Source organism: Channa argus, chromosome 12 (assembly GCF_033026475.1).
Source record: "Channa argus isolate prfri chromosome 12, Channa argus male v1.0, whole genome shotgun sequence".
NCBI classification, from domain to species: domain Eukaryota; kingdom Metazoa; phylum Chordata; class Actinopteri; order Anabantiformes; family Channidae; genus Channa; species Channa argus.
Genome location: NC_090208.1, coordinates 18,747,398 through 18,771,081, shown reverse-complemented (window position 1 = coordinate 18,771,081; position 23,684 = coordinate 18,747,398). Strand labels below are relative to the sequence as shown.

General features: G+C 38.4%; 2 protein-coding genes across 2 annotated transcripts; both read right to left on the bottom strand.

Annotated features, from left to right (window-relative positions):
- Nucleotides 1-4,553: 4,553 nt before the first annotated feature.
- On the bottom strand, nt 4,554-8,453 carry leap2 (liver-expressed antimicrobial peptide 2). Its single transcript, XM_067525282.1, has 3 exons — nt 8,082-8,453; nt 7,371-7,558; nt 4,554-7,028 (listed from the first exon to the last, which is right to left on the bottom strand). Exons 1-3 carry the CDS (start codon nt 8,157-8,159, stop codon nt 6,974-6,976), a joined length of 321 nt encoding a protein of 106 aa, XP_067381383.1. The 5' UTR covers nt 8,160-8,453; the 3' UTR covers nt 4,554-6,973.
- Nucleotides 8,454-17,263: 8,810 nt separating this feature from the next.
- Nucleotides 17,264-20,273, bottom strand: bmp15 (bone morphogenetic protein 15). Its single transcript, XM_067525463.1, has 2 exons — nt 19,830-20,273; nt 17,264-19,154 (listed from the first exon to the last, which is right to left on the bottom strand). Exons 1-2 carry the CDS (start codon nt 20,182-20,184, stop codon nt 18,142-18,144), a joined length of 1,368 nt encoding a protein of 455 aa, XP_067381564.1. The 5' UTR covers nt 20,185-20,273; the 3' UTR covers nt 17,264-18,141.
- Between the last annotated feature and the right edge of the window lie 3,411 nt (nt 20,274-23,684).

The following is a 23,684-nucleotide window of genomic DNA, read 5'->3' as shown; positions in this document are numbered from 1 at the left end:
TACAGTTTATAACATATATTGTTTGAAAATGGGCAAACGCATCCAGCAGGTGGCGCTGCATGAGCACGGACTAAATCTTGATTTTAACTTCAAGGTGTCAGGTCAGGGCCAGTAATCATTTCCTTTATTCCGGTATCAGTTTTTCACATCTTTGTGGAGGCTTATTCTTAGCTTTACTTCAGTTGAGTAAAGTTTTGGGAACTTATGCACAGCTCTCATAATATCAATCGGGTTGAGGTCTGGACTTTGACTTGGCCATTCCAAGACCTTATTTTTAGCCATTCTTTTGTCGATTTGCTGGTCTGCATTAGATGAATGTCCTGTTGCATGAGTCGATTAGGACCAAGCTTTAGCCTTAAGACAGGTGGCCTCACAATTGTCTCTAGAATACTGCGATACGGACAGGAGTGACGACTGAAGGACTGCAAAGTGCCCAAGTCCTGTGGCTGCAAAACAAGCCAAAACCCTCCCTCCTCCACTCTCGTGCTTGATGGTGGTCGACAGGTGTTAATCCTAAAATGCTGTTTTTGGTTTTCACTGGGTATTAAGTCCAAACAACTCCACTTTGGTCTCATGTATCCGTAGGACACTGTTCTAGAAATGTTGTGGTTTGTGCAGATCCTGTTTTGCGAACCTCGGTCATGCTTTCATATTCATTTTAGACAGAAGAGGCTTTTTTCTGAAAACCCATTCAAACAGACCTGTACTTGTTCTGTGTTTGTTTGTTTTTTATTAACTAAATCAGGGGTTGGTGAAAAAAGTTATTTGTTTTTGTTCATTTGAGGTTGTATTTTAATATTAAGACCTTTTTACGATCAGATGATTTTAGTTGTTTTTACCAAAAAAAACAATAGAATTAAAAGAGGGAGAACTATTGTAATTATTGTAAAATTCAAAGAAATACATTCACATAAAAATAATGAAATATTAAAAGTATTTAAAGCAAAGGCAAATAACCTTTGTTAGTTTAAATCTATATTTTCAAGTATTATATTCACTGTCTCTGCCGTCTTTTTATTAATCACAGCTTTGCCATTGGTTAACGTGTTGAAGCAAGGAGAGCTTTGTCATATAAGGGAAAGTATTGTGGCCTAACTCGTCGACAAACGGCAGAGAGGAAACAGAAAATGTTGAGAGAGGATACATGACATGCAGCAAAGTTCACTAACCGAAGTCTAACCAGTGTCATTGCAGTGACATGACAGCAAGCTCATGTGTTTATACTTGTTCCCCACTTGAGTTTGAGGTTACAGCAGCAGAAAATAACCATTTGTGCATATGAGCAAAAAGAACAGCTGAACACTGAACATGGCTCTACATAAGATCTTGGTTCAGACAGGGACTGAGGCTGAAGCGTCTTATCTAGGATATTTATATTTGGGAAAACACGCCCTTTTGAACTTCATGCTCCAAGCCAAAGTTGAAAATAAATGGGGAAACAGATAAAACTGAAGATTAACACTCAAATTGCTTTGTGGTTGTATTTTCAGACCTATACGACAGGTCCCGAATGTTAAACTCTCTGCCTTCCCTATGACAAAATGTCATTTCAGATGAGGATAAGCAGGTTGACAAAAACTCCTTAATTCTCTCAGTGTCGCCGTTTAACTCAAAGAAAGCACCACCGTATCCCCCCACCAGTGAAGGGTGACAGTAAGAGTAAGAAGACAGAGGAGAAAAAAAACGCCCAGGATTTTAAAGCACATGATAACAGAGCCAAAGGTTTAAATACAATCTCCATTTCCATAAAGGTTGTGTAACATGTAAATAAAAGAAATTACAAATCATTTGATTTTGTTTCATTTGTATTTATGAAATATCAAATGTATTCGTTTTTTTTGAAAAATACATGATCCCTTTGAATTTTAAACCAGCAACTTTAGCACACAGGAAAAATGCGGCATCAAGCTGGCAAGCTGCAAGTATGAAGAACACTATGTGAAAGTCCAGAGTGCCAGATGACTCCTGCTCAAGTGGACAAGTTCAACAAGAAGACACAGTAAACACATTTTTAAAGCTGCATTGATATGGAGTTGCGAAGTACTTGGGGGAATTGATGTAATCTGGGTTTTGCCTATTAAACCAACAAGTCAACGAAACTGACAACAAAAATGCAGGAAACGCAACTAAAGGAACAACTACAGAAAACACACCTCCATATCTGAATCATGCCAGGAGAAAGCTGAACCAATTAAATGACATACGTTGGCCCCACATACTAGTCAACTACAGTAGCTTGATGGAAAAAACAAGGTCATATCTGAAACTTATTCTTCTTATTCCTTCCTTTATTTTCCACTATAATGTGCACTAAGTAGTTCACTCAATAGGGAGCAGTCAATTGCCATTTTGGACATTTAACTATCAACGTCATCACTAACTAATTTTCTCATCTCATCATAAAACAGGGAACTTTCCATCATGGGATTGTTACCAAAAACTAGGGTACTATGCTTTCAATGATCTTTATTTCGGTGGAGATTCTCAGTCATCCGGGTTTGTTTATCCGAAGATTGAATCATATCAACCGGAGTTTTTCTTCTTGGTTAGAAACGTTTCGCTACTTATGCAAGTCGATTGAAGAAGCTGCTTGGATAAGTAGCGAAAATGTAGCGAAAAGAAGTCCGATGATGTGATTTCATCTTCAAGTGCACTAAATAGTGGACAGATTTGGGCACGCAACATCTGGACACTACTACAAAATGGTGATTTCAGCTGTGACACTCTTCGTTCCAACCGAAGCACTTAGAAATGACAAACGCAGCTTTGCCACTCTTTACGTTTTCTGTTTGTTCTAACTTTGTAGTGGCACAGTTTAGACACAGTTGGGTGCAAAGATTTGAATTCCCTTATTTTCAAATGACCAAAAAAGATTAAAACACAGTTTCTTTGTCAAGGACAAAATGAAAAGAAAGTAACTGTAATCAATCTAATGTAATCTGCAGTATTAAGATTTTTTTTTTTAACTGACTATGGAAAATCTTTCAGGAGACAAAAGTCTTGAATTTGCGTGATTTCCAGCATTTTCTCAGTTTGTTCCACTCACACACTTGGCTCAGATTTGTTGTTGTGAAAGAGTGCATGCCTGAACGCAAACAGCTGTTTGACTTTTGAACACTGACGCCACATTCACAGGAAAAAAGTAAATCTGTGTGTCAAAGCAGATGAGTCACGAGTCCACGAGTCAGGATGTCGTTCAGATTCTGCTGTGTCTAATTGTCCTGCTCCAGATGTTATGTATAACTCACGGGAATGTGGAGAATCAAAATGTCATTCACACAACACGTGAACATCCAGGAGGTATCTGCTGAGCAAGCTGCTGAGCACATTTATAACAGCCTTGTTTCCAGGCAGCTTTTGTGCGAAGGTTTGCAAGTCATGTGTTACCAATAAACAGTACAGTGACACTAATTGGTTCCATGAATTCGTCCTCTTTGCAGGTGACTAAAGAAGATGGTGGATTAATGATCGTGTAGATTTCTTATACAGGCTGCAACATTAAAAGTTCATCTTCTGTGCCCAACCCCAGATCTTGATTATTCAACAGTCCAGCTTTTGCTTTAGTGTTGTCTTTTGGTTTGTTGTATTCCTGGTAGTTTCGTTTTGAGATGATTCTGTTGAAGTGTCTTATTATACGGTGTCTCATTTAAATTCTTTAAATGTATTTGCAGTGCTCTTCCTTTTCACTGGGTGACTGCTGAAACTTTTCTAAAGCATTGCAAAAGGAATAACACTTATTGTGGTTATTGTGTTCTCTTCCTATGTGACAAATAACACACCTTCCCACTCTAATCATATGTATCCATAAACAGCTACCTTAGCTAGTATAAGTGACCTGCTACTAGTACTTTTCCCCATCTGGTTTTCTGTCATTAAAACATTACTTTTTCTGCTCTACTACTTTAGTAATAGTAACTTAATTGATTTAACCACACAAATAAAGCTCTGGGTTAGATATTTGCAGATTAATGTAACCAATAAGTCATAGTAAAAGACTTTAGATTGTTTAAACATCAAACACATACACTGATACACTCTGATTTTATAACTTTTTTTATTCTTTGTTTTGAACTCTTTAAGTCACTAAACATCTCATGACTGCAACTTTTAACAGAAGCTAAATCAGGTCAAAATTATCTTTCATGTTTAACTTTATAGCTCTTAAATTTATGGCATAATGTATGAAATAATTATAGTTTAATGATCACTATCAACTGATCCTTCTCCATAATACCAAAAAGAAGACCATGTGATGAGGTTAAAATCTAAATGGTCTGCCTATATAGAGCTTTATGATGTTGCTTCTCAATCACCCATCAATGCAATGTGCCGACCTGACCCACTGGGAGCTACTTCAGTGTCTTGCCCAAGGACACTGACAGGGACTCGAACCACTTACCCTGTGGTCCGTGGAAAATTGACTTTCTACCATTAGCTAAAAAACAGCTAGTGCATGAGTGAACCTTTGGGTAGGACTGTCTATTGAAAGTTCAAATAAGTCTCAAAAACTGACAACGAAATATATACCTTAAATGGAAAAAGCTGTAAATTGTCACCAACAAAAGAACTTTTTATTATTCCGCAGCTGAAAATAGTCCCAGACAGACTCACTGTTTAATTCTGTTTGAGCAACATTTCCTGGCTCTTTTAGCATTTAGACTGAATACCACAAGGTATAGTCAGAAAGTGAGAGATAAATTCACATTGTTACGTTATTGACAGTATTTTTCTTCCTGTCGGCTTATCTGCTGAGTTCAGGGTCGCCACAGCGGATCATTGTCCACATGTTGATTTGGCACAGACCGGCACTGCACAGCTGGGGATGGGAATGGGCTGCTGGGGGTTCAGTGTCTTGCCCAGAGACACTTCGACATATAGCCGGGATCAGGGATCAAGCCACTGACCTTGTGGTCCATGGACGACTGCCTTCATATACTGAGCTACAGCCGCCCCCTATTTTATTGACAGTATAATATTTTTAAAAAGAAGTAATGTTATACATTAAAACCAGTTATGTTTTTTAACATAACAAGATTCTAAAATCCAAATTGAAAGAAAATCCAAGGCAATAAAGTATTTTTCCCAATACTTTTATTCACCTTTTCTTCCCAACTTTTTATATGTAAGTAGCACAGTATACACAGTGAACAGTGAACAGTGAACAGTACAAAGATAATTTGGGTTTAAAAGTGCAATCTTGCTCAAATATTTCTCATACACAGTGAGTGCACAAAATATCAGCAACCGTCTGCTCTGAGCATCAAGTAATCTATGCAGGTGAGTCTAAGCAAGATCTGTGATTGCTTATTGAAGCCTGTGCAGCTCATACTGCAGTCGGAAATATGTTCTTAATATTTGCACATTCATGCAAGGTAATAGTCAAATTTGTCAATGGTTAAAGATTCAGGATGGTCCTGACCAAGTAGAAGTTTTAAATAACCCACAGGGAAAGTTAAAAGAAAAATCTTTTCATTTTAGTCAGGGATTATCCCTAAAGCCACAAAAATATAACAAACAAATATATATTTAAAAATTCTAAATATAATAATGCAAATGGATAGATTATTGACATTTAAACAAAGATAAAATAAATACAATATGAGAATCACTGCATTGCTAACAGATATTGTATATTAGGTTTGTGTATTCTCCGTGTTTAGTAATTCTAAACTCATGTTTTGTTGCTTTAACAAACTTAACCTCTACTCATTTAAAAAAATACAAATGTAAAGGATGCTCAAGCTTTGCTTTAATATTCTGTAACCACTGCTCCTTTCTGTCGCTTTTGTTTGTTTCTTGCTGCTTTTACCCACAGGACCTCTTTTACACCCTCATTTCTACTTTTCCTTTACCGCTTTGTTTCAAAGATTTGCTTTTAGATGATCACGGTCTGGTTGCATTTTTGGACCATTAATACAACAACTCAACAAAATAAAACAAATTGTGTAAACTGCAGTTGCGTTAAAAGGCTAAAAAGTCAGTTCGAAGTCTTGTTGTCGACCTCTTCATGATATTTTTTCAGTTAAGTCTGTGTGCAATTTCTGAAAATACCCATCTACATTGTTACAGGTGCTGTCAAAATATTACATTTTTAAAATTCTTGGGTTTGAGATTGCAAATTTGATGCAATGAAAGACAAATCTGGAAACAAAAAGTTCTAACAGCATCCAACATTAGACCTCTATGACACTAATTATGCAATCCAAATGATTTGTCTTGGCAAAGTGGTCATTGTTGACTTCCACAGCCAAGTGAAATCGGGGACAACTTAAAGGTCAAGAGCAACTTAAAGACACACACTCTTCCTTGTGATTTACACTGCCGCCTGCTTCGTCTACCATTATCTGTTGTGAACAAAACCAAAAAAAAGATAAAGAGTTTCATTGCTGGCAAATATTTGTCCGATGGTTCCAGTGTAATCATAATGATATCAAAGAGATTAAATAAATTTTTGTTTTGTTTTGTCTAAGACCAGGCTGTCACCAGTAAAACCAATGTTGTCAGGCTGTGGAGAAATAATTATATAATCTTTGGAGGTAAGTTCAAGGCCACAGTAACAGGACAGATCCTGCCAGAGATTTACTTTTGATTTTTCTTTGAATCACAAAGTCTCAGCAAATGCTTGTCAAATAAATATCGCGGGAAGATTTCAAGTATATAACATGTCAGGCTCGCTGACTCCCTTCTACATTTGTGTATCTTACATTAGCTCATACTCTTTTTTGGAATTCACATCATATTTCTTATTGTTGCCTTTTAGTATGTATAAGGTGGAGAAGTGAACATAGATAAATGACCTGCTGTGTAAATGTATATAAATATTCCCAGCAGATATTATCAGCAACTTATTATCTCACAATATCACGTATTCAAAATCAGATTTGTAAAATAGACCTGGGTAAGTTCATATCCCAGTAATCAGAACCCCTTTTAAAGATTATGGTTGTACACTTATGGATGTGTTCGGTGACATCTAGTACTTGACAGGTTCTTGGGAGGAGCGCTGGCTGGTGGAGCAGTGTCCCGCCCTAGAGACAACAAAAAACAGTAACGACATTTTTTGTTATGCAGTAAAGAAAGCTGCTGTAGATCTGTCACTTCCTGATAAAATAATACCAAAAACTACTGTGTTACTGCATTCTGGGTAACCATGGTGAGCCAAAGGTCAGTCATAGCTTTAGCTGATGCTAGTTTGTAGATTTTTGTTAGATTAGATTTCTGTTTGTTGTTATAAGAATTTTTTTTAACTTGCTTTAACTTGAAGGGAGACGAGTAGGCAGTCGTTTAACCACCATCTGCATATTTACACTGACAGTAACCTGAATTCACTGGTCACGTAACAGATTTAGAGAGCAATCTTTTTGACTTACCTGCAGATTCCTGTGGTGCACTCATAGTTGTTTTGGCAGTAAGCTCCAAATGGTTTGCTGTTCATGATCCTCCACAGTGGGGTCATTCGTGTTATCCTCCTTAGGATGCGGAGGGTGTCTTCACTCCTTGAACCTGCATTCTGCTCTGAGCTGGACTGGACCTGAAAGGCCCACGGACCTGCACATACCTTGTGTCCACAAATGGACACGAAAGGGTGCAAACATATGCATTAAAAAACAAACAAACAGGAAACAAGGAAAATTAGACAAACAGCACAATTGGCATTGATTTATTATATATGTGTTTTATTATTGCACTGACTAAATCAAACTCAAATAATTTCATTACTTCAGCTGTCTCAATTACAGTAACTTCAGAGCTTGCAACAATGCAACAGTGCAAAAGAATTCCATCACTTTTGACCGAAAGAAATCAAAAACCCAAGTCCTCTTACTGGCCTCCTCAGGACCTTCCAACTGGTAGGTCAATGTTATGTGCAGTTTATTTAAAACTTTAAAACAATGGTTTCCCCTCCATGTTACTTTTAGCTTTCCTCCAAATCATCGATTTTATATTTTAGGGAAGAATATTTGTCCCTAATATTTCCAACACCCAAACGATACAATCTCCACTATTATTGTTTATATGCACCTATTCTATGATTTAACATATTTAACCACTCCCTTTCAGTAGGACAGACAGACACTCACCTGGTGAGCCAGCATTAATAGCACAATGCACAGTGCTACAGCTGCTTTCCTTTGGATGAAGAACCTTTTCTCCTGCATCTTTGGTAGCGTCAAGTTTCTTTTTCTTGGTGACCTGCTGCTCCTGAGTCTTAAGGCGATATAGTCTCAACCACACACACGTTCCTTTATGTCTTTCTGAAGGACTCAAATGGCTCAGTCAACAACTCAGTCAAGACAAGCTTCAGTGCAAGTGGTCAGTCTTGATTGTTGTGTGTAGTCAGGTTCACTCAGGTTGTAACTGGACGTCTCTTTAACTCAGCTGTCGCACCGGCCGGGCTTCCCTTATATAGACAGGCCGTGATCCCAGGAGGGAGGAAGCAAAAGGGAGGGAGAGGGAAAGAGACAAGATCCATGCCGTGGTGTCCACCCTCGCTCCCTCTCTCTTTATCTGTCCTTTCTGGCCAAAATGTGAAATTACGGATGTTTCTCAATACAAAGCACACACAAGTTTGTTCTCTAATCCTTGGGAGTTAGAACTTGGCAAGATCAACTCAGTCGTCCAGACGCTGCTGATGCAGGGACTGTAAAACACCAACAGCTCAGCTCTGGGGGTTACACTTCAGCACAGGTCAAACTCAGTGTATTCCATGCAGTTGTGTTCACAGACTACTTAACCGTCTATTCTGTCTTGTCTGCCATCCAGTCCTCTTAGTCAAGCTGCTCCCTCTGTGGCACTCACTGACACACACACACACACACACACACACACACATCTAATGGCATCTCTGTGAGCCTTCATCTTCTTTTACGTGCATATGTACAAACAATATGTGCACAGGACTAAAACATGCAAGTGAAACAAAAAGCAACAGAAACAGTGAAAACAGTAGAGCCAGTGGTTTGGGTCAGTAGATCTGTGTGCATGTTTCAATCTCAATGCCCCAGTGTGTGAATGAACTTGCAGGAAGATAAGACTCTAGCAGTCTGCAGAGTTATGCAGTATATCTTTGACTATATAGCCCTGACTTGTTGCAGTCGTCTAGTTCCACTTATACAACGCTGACAGCATGTATATGTGAACACAGCCAGTAGACTTTACATAAGCAGACACACAGTTCACACAACTCGTACAATCTGGCACGTGTGTGCATACACAGATCAGCCACAACATTAATACCACCTGGTGGTTTTAATATAAAAATATTTAATGTTTTTCTTTATACAAACAATGAACTAATAAAAGCCGATGTATCAATATGATACCTGACCCTGCAGACCCTGACCCTTGTCCTCCATGACACTAGACCACCATTCTATAAACATAATATTTGATATGCATGTAGCTATGGCAAAAGTTCTTTCATCAGCAGCAGTATAAATAAAATTGTGTATAAAAAATAGGTTATAGTAAAATAATAAAAATTACCTCCATGCAAAAGTTTGCATCCCCCTTGATAAATTAATTAAAAATTTACTTCATTGAATTTCTACTGAAGAACCATTTGTATTAGCTCAATGCACATTAGATGTTATGTTGATGGAAAAAATGACACACTCTTTTTGACATGGATCTCGTAAAGTAGGTCAGTAAGACAAAGGTGAGACCAACGTTTCCCAGATTTTACATGTGAATTTCACGGTACCTCGCAAAATGTGTTATATTTTATGTGCTCCACGAGTAAAGAGGTCATCAAATGTGCCAATTGAAAGATGGTTCTGTCAATCAACACTAATGTTGCAAGAGCTTTTTTATGCAAACTACTGGATTTAGGTTTTCCAGGGCAACTCAGGTCAGCCTGCAAAAGAGTCCCAGCCAAGGCTGAGACACTGAGATTTACGTTAATGACATTAATGGCTCATGATGAAAGTATGTTTAAACATTTGCAGAACTGTAAGAACAAGAGACAAAGTGGAGAGAAAAAAGTGCTGGTGATGTGTTCAAGAAGACCAGAAGATCACAGATGGATGTCATGGAAACTTTCTGTGCTGATTCCTGTAAGGTTGTTCATCACTGAAAGACCTCCAGAGGAGCACAGGACTGGCAGGAACTCCCGGGCCACGTAAACTCAGAACATCTGTAACATACATTATTGCCAAGCATGACTCATCAGATGAAGCCTTACAGCCTCAGCAGCTGCAAGGAGAGATGAGTGATAAAGCAGGACAGAATATGGCAGGTCTAAAGTGAAATCATGTCATACAACCATGTGCAACCATGTGATCTTTAGCATGGAAAATGCCAACATACATGTAATCTTTGAAATAATAAACATAAAGTTTAATGATATTGAGCTGAGTTGTCAACTCTGTAGTTCATTGTTAGGTTTTCTAGGGGAATTTTCTCGTGATCATCTATCTTTGTGGTAAAGACTCTGCTCCTCTACAGTACATTTTAAAATCAGCAACAGAACACATCTGCATCTTACTGTAGGGACACCACCCATTTGGATGCATGATCTCAGTTAAATTCAGAGATCCCTAAGGTTTAATCTTTTTTGCAATAACACACAGACGAAGACTCTGTGCTAATTACTGTCAGACAAACTTTTAATTAAACTTGGATTTCTCTGACATTCCCCCCGAACAACCATTAAATCTACAAACAGAAAGGTTGAGCACTGAAAACACACCCGGGAAAAGTTAACGTCTTGACTTAGGAAAAATTATGAGCATAATCCACTTTCTGTAATTTATCTTAGTAGCAGTTTGATTCCTCCACATAATTGACACAGATCTTGGAAAACACTTGCATGAAGCACGTAAGCATCTTGTTTTCATTTAAGTATTTATCTTTTTAAAATTTTATTCCCTTAAATGTATTACACAATATTGTTAATATCTTCACAAGAACCAGGACTGGAAGGGTCAAAATGCACCTTTTCAAACGTTTCAATTCATCGCAGGATGCAAACACTGTTTTCTCATTTACTGGAACATGTCCACCGGACTTCTGCACACACGATCCCACATACGAATCCTTTATGCTGCATGTGATGTGAGCTCATCTGTGCAGAGCTATGTTCACAGAAATGCGTTACCCAGTAGGTCCCATAAATGTGGACATGAGTCAAAGTCAATGATTCTCTGATAGTAGATGTGGTGATAGTTCATTTGTAACAGCTGTTATCTCTCTTTAAATGTAAGCAGTAAACTATGTCGATGTTCTGTAACATTTAAATATTTACAGTCATTTTAAGAGTTAAAAGCTTTTTTTTTCGATTTGCTTTAGGCTTTGGTCACGACCACATTTAAATTTCAACTGAGTTCATCGATTGCACTGAAACCTATTTTTCTATTCTAATAGCTGGTGCTACAGACTAATTAGATTGAAGCCAGTGAGGAATGACCTAGTCAAATGATAAATTTATCCAACGAGAGACAAAAGGTAAGTAGTTCAAATCTATTTGGACACAATACTCTAATCCCAAACTACATTAGCGGTTGGCATTGTTTTGTCAATTTGTGGTACCTTCACTATCTACTCACAACGGGTGACTCCTCTGATTTGTTGCCATGGTTATATATGAGAGTTGAGACAATAAGCCTTTGAAAGACCTCATAGGACCATATTGTCCAATTAGACCACTTGTATCCCAGAATGCACACCTACTTTTTTCAAAGTTTCCAAACGTAGAATGGGAGGCAGAGCCTTTAGGCATTAAGCTCCTCTCCTGTGGAACTGGCTTCTAATCCAGATTTGAGCTTAAAACCTTTCTTTTTTATAAAATAGAGTCAGAGCTATAGTTAGAGCTGCTCAGTCAGCCTGACCTAGCTCTTAGTTATGATGATATAGTCTTAGACTGTTGGAGGACCCCCAAGTGCACTGAGCTCCTCTCCTCTCTCTCCTGTCAGTGCATTTATATGTCACCACTGCATGACATTAAATTTGTATCTTCTTTGTCTTGTAGTTGTCCTTCTCTGTCTCTGTGTCCCTCTCTGCAGGTGTCCCTGGCTTTGGATCTGTGTGTTTCCAGTGTGCAGCTACTGGTCCTACAGTACAAACCTGCCCAATGTTTCGTTGTTGATTCTTGCTGCTCTTTTCTTATAAGCCAGATGGCCGCCCACCCTGAGCCTGGGTCTGCTGGAGGTTTCTTCCATTAAAGGGAGTCTTCCCTCTCCACTATTGCCTATGGTTTGCTCAAGGGCAATTTATTGTGTTTCCTATACATAACTGTATAGTCTTGACTTTATTATGTAAAGTGCCTTGAGATGACCATGTTGTGACTATACAAGATACAGTTAAACTGAATTGAGTTAACTTAAACATTTGGCCATTTACTTAAAACCCAGAATCAAAAATTTAAACCTTGCATTCTGACTGTCAAAAGAGTACTTCAATGATTTGCACCTTTACAAAATTGTCAGACTCAGGTATCAAATATGATGTGGTAGACCCAATGATACGATCTTTTTACTCCATATATTCTTTGTAAAGACCTGTTAAGGTCCAGACAAACGTCTAGCAGTGTTGAGGTACATGTTACACGGGTCTGGTAAGCTCACAGCTTCCAGTTTTTTTCCACCAGCCTTTCTTTTAACATATCTATATATATAGTTGCATTAGCAGACTGCTGACTCAGACGTTTTGTTGACTGTTCTATTTTTCTGTTATCTGGCAAAATGTCAACCGCTGCTGAACTGACCAAAGGTTCACTGGTTCATTATACAGAGGGGCAACTTTTACTTCACATTTTGACAATAGTATTTTAACATTTAGGTTTTAAACATCTAACATTCTTACTTTATGGCCCGAGGTATTCAATAAATACTACTGACTTTATTCTAGAATTTTATGTTCTGGGTATTGGGCATGAAAACAATGACACATGACAGATACAGTAAATGAAAACCTGTGTGGCTGTTAGTCATTTCATTATGTATCTCTCTCACTCTCACAAACACACACTCAGACACACACACACACGCGCGTACACACACACACACACACACACAGCTTTCTGACCTTGATGTCTGACTGCTGTCCAGCATCATTAGTAACAGTTCACTTCCCTGCACAACACCTTGGAGTGTGACATTTATGGGAAACAGTCTTGCCAGAATGTCTTTCTGTTTGTGTGTGTTTGTGTGTGTGTGTGTGTGTGAGTGGGTGCACACACAATATCCCTTGAGGACATGGATAGTGAGTGACATGAAAACCACTGGTTTCCAGTCACAAGACAAGGCAAAACAAGAACAGAAAGAGACATGACTGTGTCTGAATTAAACAATGATTTCTTACAGATGTCTTCATCACTTTTACCATAATTCTTCTTTGGTTATTTTTTTCCTGCCATTTACCTGTTACTGTAACTTGATCACTGAAAAAACTAATCAAATTCACATTTCCAACTTTGATATGTTGTTGCATGTACTGTACACTGCAAAAAGCCTTCAAATGATTTGCAAAACCCTTTGCCATCTATTTGTATTCACATTTTATACCATGTACCAACTTTTCTGAAAATCGTGTTTGTATTTGCAGTTTAATGGTGATACTGTTTTATCATACAAATTTCTTGCAGCGCACAAGCTAAAAGTACAGTGGACTGTTGACTGTTTCTAAAAGAATCACAATGTTTCCAAGGTCAAAACTCTCTGCACGTGACAAAGTTATCACTGCCTGAGTCACACTGGTTGATCAACAACCTTAGAAAGATATTAGCAAGGTTGCTTTGTGCTTCTGGGAAGTAAAAATCATATTTGTTTCTTTATAAATTGTTATGTGATGCCGAATGTGTGGAGGAAAACATGTTGACTGCTGTAAATGTTTGAGGATATCAGAGGACTGACTGTGACACAGAAGTTACGTGCTTTTAGATGAAATCTGGTCAGGGACTAACTCCATAGTTCACTGCACCATGTGCAATAAACTGAGTTGATAATACGTAGTGCACCACAGAGAATCACACAATTTATATTTGTTTATATTGCTTCCCCAAAACTTAAAGCCTTTCTGCATGAACGAAACATTAACCCATGCTAAATCTAATGAAATGAATCAAATCAAACTTCATTATTTAAAATGTAGGAAACAGACAGAAATCAAAAGATTTCTGACCTGTTTCATAAGGCAGAATAGGTCCCACCATATCATTTCTATATTTGCATTGCTGTGTGTGTGTGTGTGTGTGTGTGTGTGTGTGTGTGTGTGTGTGTGTGTGTGTGTGTGTGTGTGTCTGTGTCTCTGTCTGTGTGTGTGTCTGTCTGTGTGTGTGTGTTTCGATCAATCACAGACTGTATGTGTCCATGTGGATGTGTGTGTGTCTGTCAGTAAACAGTGAAAAAGGAAGAATAGTTACTGTGTGACCCACTTGCAGTTCATGTCGACAGAGAGTAAAGTTTATCTCATCGCCTGTTCTGCATGAAGTGATTCTACATGAGTAAACTATAATGCTTTTTAAAAATATGCTCAAAACAGTGACACCCTCTGAAGTCAGACAGTCCAGATTGCAGTGCAGAGATTCTTGCTCCTATTATTTCCTAACCAGACAGAAAATTTCAATAATTTCTGCTTGATTTGTAAGTTTTACAGCTTCTTGTTTATTGTAATTTGATTATGACTAATATCTGATGACAATACGTTTTGTATATTAGATAAAAGCCTTTAATATGAAGATTTGGCTTCCCACAACTTTAAAAACTATTCTACAACCGAGCCAGGCATTAGGGAGACCTTTCTTATGAACAACTTTATTTCTGCAGGTCCAAGACATGTGGAAAAAACTTTATACAGTGTTTATTCATATTTTCAACTGTAGACCTGATGTAGTATAACCATCTATTAAAGCTATAATACCCAAATTGCTGGAATTAGGACCTGAAATCAATCCACCCGCGGAATCATATGCTGTGTAATAGATACATGCACTGTTGGAAGTACTGTTCAGTAAGTCCAGGTTATAAGAGGCTTCAGAAGCACCTCTGTACAGTAAGATCCAAAAATAGGTGGTAAAAAAGCTTGTGGAGGGGGGGGGGTCCCTAATCTATTAGAGAAATGGCAAATAGTTGTGATAGAGGAGGATTTACTGCAATCTGGCAACCCAAAGGTTCTTTTTATCAATGGTTTGTAAGTGATTTAGAATAAGTTTTCTATTAACCGTTAATACAATCTTGTGGTTCCAAAGTTGTAGTTATGTCACATTTCGTTGTTTGTTAATGTCTTGAACTTTCTCTTTTCAGTCAGAATGTGACGATGGTTGTTCAGCTTCAATCAACCACATATTTATCATTCGAGTAGCAGAGTCTGACTCTAAAATTCTCGTAGGTGAGCGTGTGAGAGTGAAGGTTTGTGAGTGTCAATGTGATGGCCCTGTGATAGACTGGCATGCTGTACAGAGTGTCCCACCCACCCAATGAGTTTGGCTCCAGCCCTGTAACAGAATAAGCAGTCTACATCATGGACGAGCTGATGAAGCTGAGTCGATTCATTCTTTTAGAATTATTGGTTGTTTGTTGCAGGGCTGTTTCCCTAGGTAGAGCTAGGTGTTCGCATGTCCACATTGGAACAAAGCAGATTGTTTGCTGGGCCTTCAAATTGTAAATTGACTTTAGAAAACATGAGTGTATGCAAGTAAATGATTAGTTCCCATATGTAAACAGCAGATGAACCACCCCTGTGCATTCAGTTCAAACACTTATGAGTTCTGTTGAAAACCCAATGTTGGACTTTAAACCTGTACTAAGAATAAATGTATGAATGTGATGAGATATAGTGTAGTCAGGACAAGGAGTTGAGCACCAGTTGAAGAACCGTTTGTGCATATGAAATATCTGGGACCAACATTATATTATTGTCTTTTTTTTATCCTTATCATTCTTTATCATTTTGTTTGTGTTACACCATTTTGTCAGTGTTCTTTCTGTGCACAATTTTGTTCACTTACATCATGTTTTATTTTGCAATCTTGAGATAAAAAGTATTCTTTGGTGAGAAATAAAGGGAAAACTAATAAAGGTTTATTAAACTCAAAATGGAGGGCCACAAAGACTACTGGGTGCAAACGTAATTCAAAAATATAAACCAATACTTTAAAGTTATTACTTTAAAGGTACATTTATGACCATTTCTCTGAACAATTAAAATAGTACGAAAACAAACTGGGTTGTATGGTTTCATAGCAGGCTTTTGGTCTTAGTGAAGAGCTCCATCTAATGGACTGGATGCAACAATGCACTTTCTTGAGCCTTTGGTGTATTCAGCAGATTCACATAAATATTATGTATTTTTATAATGTGTTTCGTGATTATGTTTAATTGCTAGCACACTTTCCTTTTGGTTTTGTTATCAGGGTACGACAGGGGCAAAGGCCAGGCCAGAACTTGGAACTTGTGGTCATGCATCAAACCATTGGGATGCTAGAACAGCCATCCCTGCAGCATTGTAACCATTTATACTGTTCACTGCTGGAGCCAGACCCAGCGGTCATTGTGTAAGAGCCGGGGTAGACCCTGGACAGGCTGCCATTCTAACACAGGACCCAACCGGAACAAAAATCATTTAAACTAACATTTTGCAAACAGTTATTTCCTTATAAAACGTCCATCCATTCATATAGTAAAATAGGTCAACTTTGTAAGTTGGTAATACAGTAAACATTCCTGGTCTACTTGTACCAATATGAAGTTGGCACTAGAGTGACATTTATTCATAAATGTGCCATTATGTCACACGTTGCACTGTAAAAAAAATAATGCAGCAGATATCTTCTATTCAGACATATCCATGTGCAATATTCTTATTTGCCTTCTTTCCTAGAGTTACACGAGCTAACACTCATGTCTGTATGGGTAGAAATCCACCACCAGCAGACTGTTCACTCCATTGCAAAAAGTTAACCTTACATTTCGCGTCTTTACGCCAAGCTAAGCTAACCAGGTTTGGGCTCGTTTATCTTAGATATGAATGTGTCAGTCTTCTCTTTTAATCCTGTTGACTGTAACAGATCCACCCAGCGGCTGTTCTGGAGCTTTAAATGTAATTGTATAATCTTCCTCAGCAGGTGGAAACAACTTTTCTTAGATAACTTTTGGAACTTCTCTTCCACATTGGCTTAAATGTTAAGGTTAAAAGAGGTACATTTTTGCTACGTTTTTAATCATAAAACCACACTTTCAGCAACACTGCATTTCAAATTTCAGCACCATGAAAAACTCCAATAAATAGGACTTTAGAAAACATGCATTTAATTTTATTATTCATTTTTACTTGTAATAAAAATTCTTTCCACTTCAACACTTGCTTGTTCTCTTAAACATTTAATACTGTTACACCTCTTAATAAACCTTCATTTTGTTTTATCCGACAGGCCACTAGCAGCACGTACATTTTTTCCAGACCCCTCCCTTTATAAATAAGTACATAATGCAAAAGTTTAGATTGTAAACAGCAAAAATGTAACAACACAAGGACTTCAGTTACATCCAACACAGTCAACTTCTCGTCTATTAAAATTATTAGTTTTAGTGTCCAATTATTCCACAGAGCAACATGCCTTAACAGAGCTTCTTAACTAGCAAAGGTTTCTTTGGGTTTTTTTTTTTTTTTACACTTGTTTCAGATGCAGATTCTTCAAAGTGCCAGGTCAATTTAGTTTACTATCACAAACAAATCTGTGGCTACTTCTAAAGTTAGATCAGTTTTCTTAAAAGGCAACCCTGATGTAGAGTCAAGTTTATCAAGTTACTGTACAAGTTAAATTAGGTTTTGTAATTTACCACACACAAAAAAAAAAAACACCCAAAACCTTCCAAACATGCCAGCCCTCCTTTAGTGACTATGGTAAGTCTCCCAGCACAGTCACCTCTACAGTGCTTTCTACCACATGGGATCAGCATACAATCATTAAATCAGACGAAAGGGACTCCCCCTTCCAAATGCACAGCCCGTAGTTCATTCACGAGCTGCTTTTTAAAGTGCTTCGACAGGGATGATTAAAGTCTAAAACCACAATGTCCTCTTTCCACTCTCAAGCCCATTGTGGTTAGTACATTAGATCAATTAAATGACCCATCAAGTCTGTTCCCTTTAGTCTTTTTTTTCAGTGCTAAACATATTCAAGTCATTCAAGACCACTCTGAGTCTTTAACGACATGTGCATGATTCTGCCACCATGTCTTCCAGCTCCCTGTACTCCACCTTCTTCTTGTGTACGACCAACACGCTCATGGGCATGTACTTATAGGGCACACAGGACGGAGGAGGAACGTCCCCAACGCCCAAGTCATTGATGACCGTTTGGATGATGGCGTGGTTGGGGGAATGGTAGCCATAGTGTAGCACCCTGGGGCAGTCTCCTTGGCAGAACCGAGGGTTATACACAGGTGGGGCAATGAAGTAGTGACCCCAACCGAGCTCGTCAAAGGAGAGACGGAATGAGTGGAGCTTGCAGCGGTTCTTCGGCATGCTGGTTTTGCGTTTGTAGTTGGGGATGTCTGAGACGATAGAGGCAGAGTTGGAGGTAGAGAAAGAGGAGGAGGAAGAGGATGTAGGAGCATTTTTCAAAGCATCCAGCGAAGGATCTTTTGGCTCTGAAGACGTTGATTCTTTAGAGTGACGGCGGCGGCGAACTGAAGGGTGCCACTGACCTATTTGCTGCATGATGTTCTCTCCTTCTGCTCCCAGCAATTCCCTCATCCAATCCTTCACTTCCCTCTCCTCCTCCAAGTACAAAAGAAGAGATGGGACATCAAGGTGAGGCTCCCCTCTCTGTGTGCTACCTCGAAGGCGGCTCCACCACCAAGACAGGCTGCTGTCCTCTTCAGTAAGCCCAGATTGTGTGCACCAGTACTGGGCAGTGAGGGTCAAGTGTGCTCCTGTACCATGGTTCTTTCCCTGCACAACGTGTCCACTGACGTGTGCGGTGATGTCCGTCTCTGTCCACCGCTCATTGGGCTCCAGGGTGATCAGACTCTCTTTACCCATTGAGGTGATCTGAGCCCTGCAGCGTGGCGGCTCATTGTCATGACTGGTAGTACTGGAGGTTGGAGAGGCAGAAGACAAAGGAGAAGAGCGGATGTGGACAAATGAGGCTTTGATCAGCTGCTCTGTGGGAAGTGTATCAAGGTTGTATTGCACTGTGAACGTGTAGTGATGGTCTGAAAGAGATGGAGGAACAGTAAGGAAGGAATTAGTGTTTTTTTTTATCTGACAATTTTTACTTTTTAAAAAATCCTCAATTTCAAGTTTAAAATTTCAATTTTAAACATTAAAAACAAGGGAAGCTCAATTCAAACATCTCACGTGATGCCCAATTCAATACTTTGGCCAGAAGAGATCTCAAATTTGATGCTGTCCCTCTCTTTGCTACACATTTAAAAAACATGCTTCATGTTGTGTAATCAACTTTTATGGCGATTTGTTGAATTTGCAGAAGAACTGATATAATTGACTGGTACAGGCAATTCTAATAATCACAAGCCTTTTATACAGCTGAAACACAGCCATGTGTAATTTTATACTTATTTAAAGATTTTAAAATCAGCCCAAACTAATCTCAACTTTCATGTCATTATCAAAAAGTTCAAACCCTCATGAGCCATAAAGTCTAACAACATAATAAAAGCACAGGGAATTCAAAGATTGGAATCGTTGTGTTAAACTCAATTAAGCATTTCACCACAGGAGGTGCAGTTTACTGACATACATAAAAAATAAAAACCCTCACAGTCCAAATAAAACCTTTCCACTCATGAAACCTGTACACAATTGTATGCAGCATATTGAAAGGCATTAGAGGCAGATAGTTAAACACAGTAAATTAGCTCATTCACCTGTCGACTCTCGCAGGTAGTGCACCGACGACGCCGAGGGCCTCAGCAGGCGGACCGTGTTGGAGCCGAACTTTCGGTGTTGTTTGGGCCTGCCGTCCGGTTCGGCTGCGCTCCGGTACAAACTCAGCATGAACTGCAAGTTCTGGTCCGATTTCTGCTCGTCCGTTAAGGGCCGGTGGTGCGCGCTTTTGAGCTTTGCGCTCTGATGACTTCGGCGGATGCGCTTCAGCGTGGAGTGGTGAGAGGCCATTTTCTGCCTGACTACAACTCCAGTGCAGGTGGAACACAAGAGGAAGATGAGACAGGACAGTATGCAGATACACAGTAAGCTGTGTTTGGTGCGCTTCGCCGTCATGTTGGTTAAAAAAAAAAAACCTCTGGTGCTAGCGAGCTCCACCAACGAGGCTTTAGTTGGCAACCATCCCCCACATGGCCAACGACGTGATTTACAGACTCACCTGATAAGTGGCCATTTTGGATATGACAATCGACTTCCTGAAATTGTCGATGACCCCAATTAACCCTTCAGACGTGCAGATGCCGCCCATCAAATTTCAAGGAGCAAACTTGATTGGTGCGTAAAAGCGCCATGACGCACACTTTCCTTTATGCATACTGTGTCAAATTATTTTATGCAGTTTCATATACCTGTGTTCCCCACAACACATGCTTTGTCATTGGAATAAGTGCCTATATGTTCAGATTTCTTATGTTTTTTATCTCTACATTTTGTGTAATAGAGCAATCTGTTTTTAAGCAATACACCCAATCTCATACATAAAATTGTCTCAAGTATATTGTGTCATTTTGTATTTAAAAAGTTTTTGCACTGCATGTCAATATTATCCTCCCATCTTTCTATATTTTTTTAAGAACCACAATTTCAATTATTATCATTATCTTCATCATTGGGGAGGGGGTTGTGCAAATTGGTGCCATCAGGTGGTACAATGACATCAAGTGGTACTTTTTTTTTCAACAAAAATGCAAGCAGAAAAAATGTGAAAGATTGTTTTCAACAGTGGCATTAAGAGAAAAATTAAAGTTGTACATTTTACATAATTTTAAGTACTGACAAACACCCCAAAGTACAAGAGATCAATGAAGCTTTGCAGTACAGTTCTGAGAGCAACTTGTTACTTCCTCTCTCAGTCTCTGGGCCTAAAGCATCTTCGTTTGCACTGTGGCTTTATGCTTGTTTTCAGACGACTCCCAGACGTTTGCTATATTTGTAGACTCTGATTGCAGTTCTTGATGTATTTGTTTTCTCTTGGTTAATTTGAAGCCCTGGGGGATTACTGAAATCCTTGTAATTGAATTTTTCTCAGCAAGGAGAAGTAGAATGAACAACATCCTTTTTCTGTTTCAACCTGAAAACTAAATGCCTGCTAAACAAAAATAGGAGAAATGTGATATAAAGATTCCATCCCTTTCCCCACTTTTTTGGCTTTTAAACTTGACCTGACATGAAAGCACTACTCCCCACTGAACTGAAATAAAGTTGAATTGAACCAAATGTTAGCGTTTCTGACAACAGAACTGCACTGAAAAAGACAAAAGGTTGTCTGATCTGACCAAAACAAACTCCTCGTGGTCTGCATGAAAAGTGAGATGTCTGAACATGTTTATATATCTTTTCCTTTCTCTTTGACTCCCTCTATCTGCCCTCATTTACTTGATCTTTCTGCACACACAAACACACACACACACACCCACACAGTCATTTATTGATAAAATGCATTCCACTGCCCCTTACCCTAACCCCCTAACCAGCACAAATAAATGCCTAACCCTATAAGTCTTAACCCTCAAACAGCCCTTTGAACTTTGCCAAAAGGTTCTAACTCAATCAGGAGGAGTTTTTGTTTGCCCCTAACTGCGTCACAAATATCGGCACGCACGTACACACACACACACACGCGTTTTGTGGTATTGTAGTGTGGTTACATTCCACAACACTGGTTATCTAAAATCCCGATCATTTCAGAGTGAAAACTAAGTGTGGGAGAACTAAAAACTGTATTGTGACTAACAGAAAATGGAGGCAGAAATGAGTTGCAAAAACACATCAGTTTTAAATGTTTATTTTTGACAGACATTCAGCAAAGAAGTAAAGGCAGCCATGTCAGGTTGAACTTTAAAACCTAGAAAGTCTTTAGAAATTTACGGTTCAGGTAATACTATAATGAAGTTTAATAACTATACAGATTTATTTACATTACAGATATTTAATTGAAGATGTGAATATTGTAGTCAATAAATTCTGATAACTTTAATTAGCAATTTGTGCTGTGGTCGGATTGGGTCATTAAAAAGTCAAGCTAGGTATAGTATGAACCATCTATTTATAGGCCAGTTAAGATATTTTAATTGAATGTTAAATGTTATTTTGCAGCAGTATTTACAGTTTGGTGACACTTCCAGTAGTCATTTTCAAAACATGGCAAATGACAGAATTGTACATATAATGTGAATGTTTTTTTTCTGACTTAATTTGTTTTTCTGACTATTGGCTCATAAATATTGTCTGAACAATATGATGTGGATATTATTGGTGCAATCATTGGTGTTTTGAAGTGGGTTTTAAATGGATTTCACATCAAACTCACACACATATGAGTCAATAACCAGGTGACACCCAACCATTATCTACCTATATTCTTTCATGTCACATTTCCAAACAAGGCCCAGAGATAGACTGGTGAGATGTCCAAGGTGTACCCTGGCTCTCGCCCAATAAAAGCTGTGATAGTCTCCAGTCCCCTTGCAACCCTGAAAAGGATAAATGGTTAAGATAATGGATGGATAAATTTCCACACAAGAAGATAATTAGTGATAATAAAATTATGCAAGAGAGCTTGAATAAACTCAGAATAACTATAAGAAACTAAAGTTTATCATATGGAACATTGTTAATAGATTTTGATTGGAAGGATGGAATTAAGACTAGTATGATCTCTAAGGCTTTATAAAAGTGTGTCATATGGTATAAAAAAATATTGTTGTGCTGTAGGCCTATGTACCATAAGTGCATGCTCAAACTTCAAATCTCTAGAGCTTCAGTGTAAATGAATGACATCTTTGAGAAACTTTGTTTTCAGTTAAATAAAGTCTGTGAGCGGTTTATAAAAGTTTTGTAGAGGTCTACATATATCAGGAGTGGCTGCTTCAAATATCTATTAAGGAGGACTAGGGGTGGGAATTATCATTGTTAATGTTCTGAATGACTTTCATCATCCGCATCAGCAGAACAGGAGACAATGTATCACATAAAATCAGAGAATGTATGTTATGCAGCATATTGAGGACTAGCAGTTTAGATCTTGCATGTTCTGCCAGTTCACACTGGGATTTTGAGGGATGTTAAGCTGTATTTAAGTCAGTTATAAAAGTCATCTGAGCTCTCGTGATAGGCACTTTGTGTCATAATAAACTTTTCCATTGTGGTTAAATAGAAATAAACCTTGTTCAATTCAAAGATTTCAAGAACTTTACTGCTAGAGTGAAATTATCTCGGAAGAAATAATAGCATTAGTATGGAAAAGTATTTGTGTCATATTTGTATGGATGACATTGCTTTTATCATTTGTGGATATATAATTTTTCTTGCATAGTCGTTTGCTTGGAAGTTATTACTGCAGCAGTTCTTTTGTAGATACAATGCAATTAAAAATGAAGATGACACGAGACAAGCTATAATGCTGATTATGGTGGAATAGAACAAACTATTTTTACAGTGATTTCTAGTTGTATAAATGACCATGTTGCCACTCACTGTAATCATTCTACTGTCTGCTACTGTGAGCTGCCTGATGTTATCACAATACAGCGGTTGTCGCTGTGATAGACCCTCCC

Coding starts and splice junctions, on each gene's coding strand:
- bmp15 (XM_067525463.1), bottom strand. CDS start 20,184: ATGACGGCGAAGCGCACCAAACACAGCTTACTGTGTATCTGCATACTG. Junction 19,155..19,829: donor CTACCTGCGAGAGTCGACAG/GTGAATGAGCTA, acceptor CATCTCTTTCAG/ACCATCACTACACGTTCACA.
- leap2 (XM_067525282.1), bottom strand. CDS start 8,159: ATGCAGGAGAAAAGGTTCTTCATCCAAAGGAAAGCAGCTGTAGCACTG. Junction 7,559..8,081: donor TATTAATGCTGGCTCACCAG/GTGAGTGTCTGT, acceptor TGTGGACACAAG/GTATGTGCAGGTCCGTGGGC. Junction 7,029..7,370: donor TGCACCACAGGAATCTGCAG/GTAAGTCAAAAA, acceptor TGTTGTCTCTAG/GGCGGGACACTGCTCCACCA.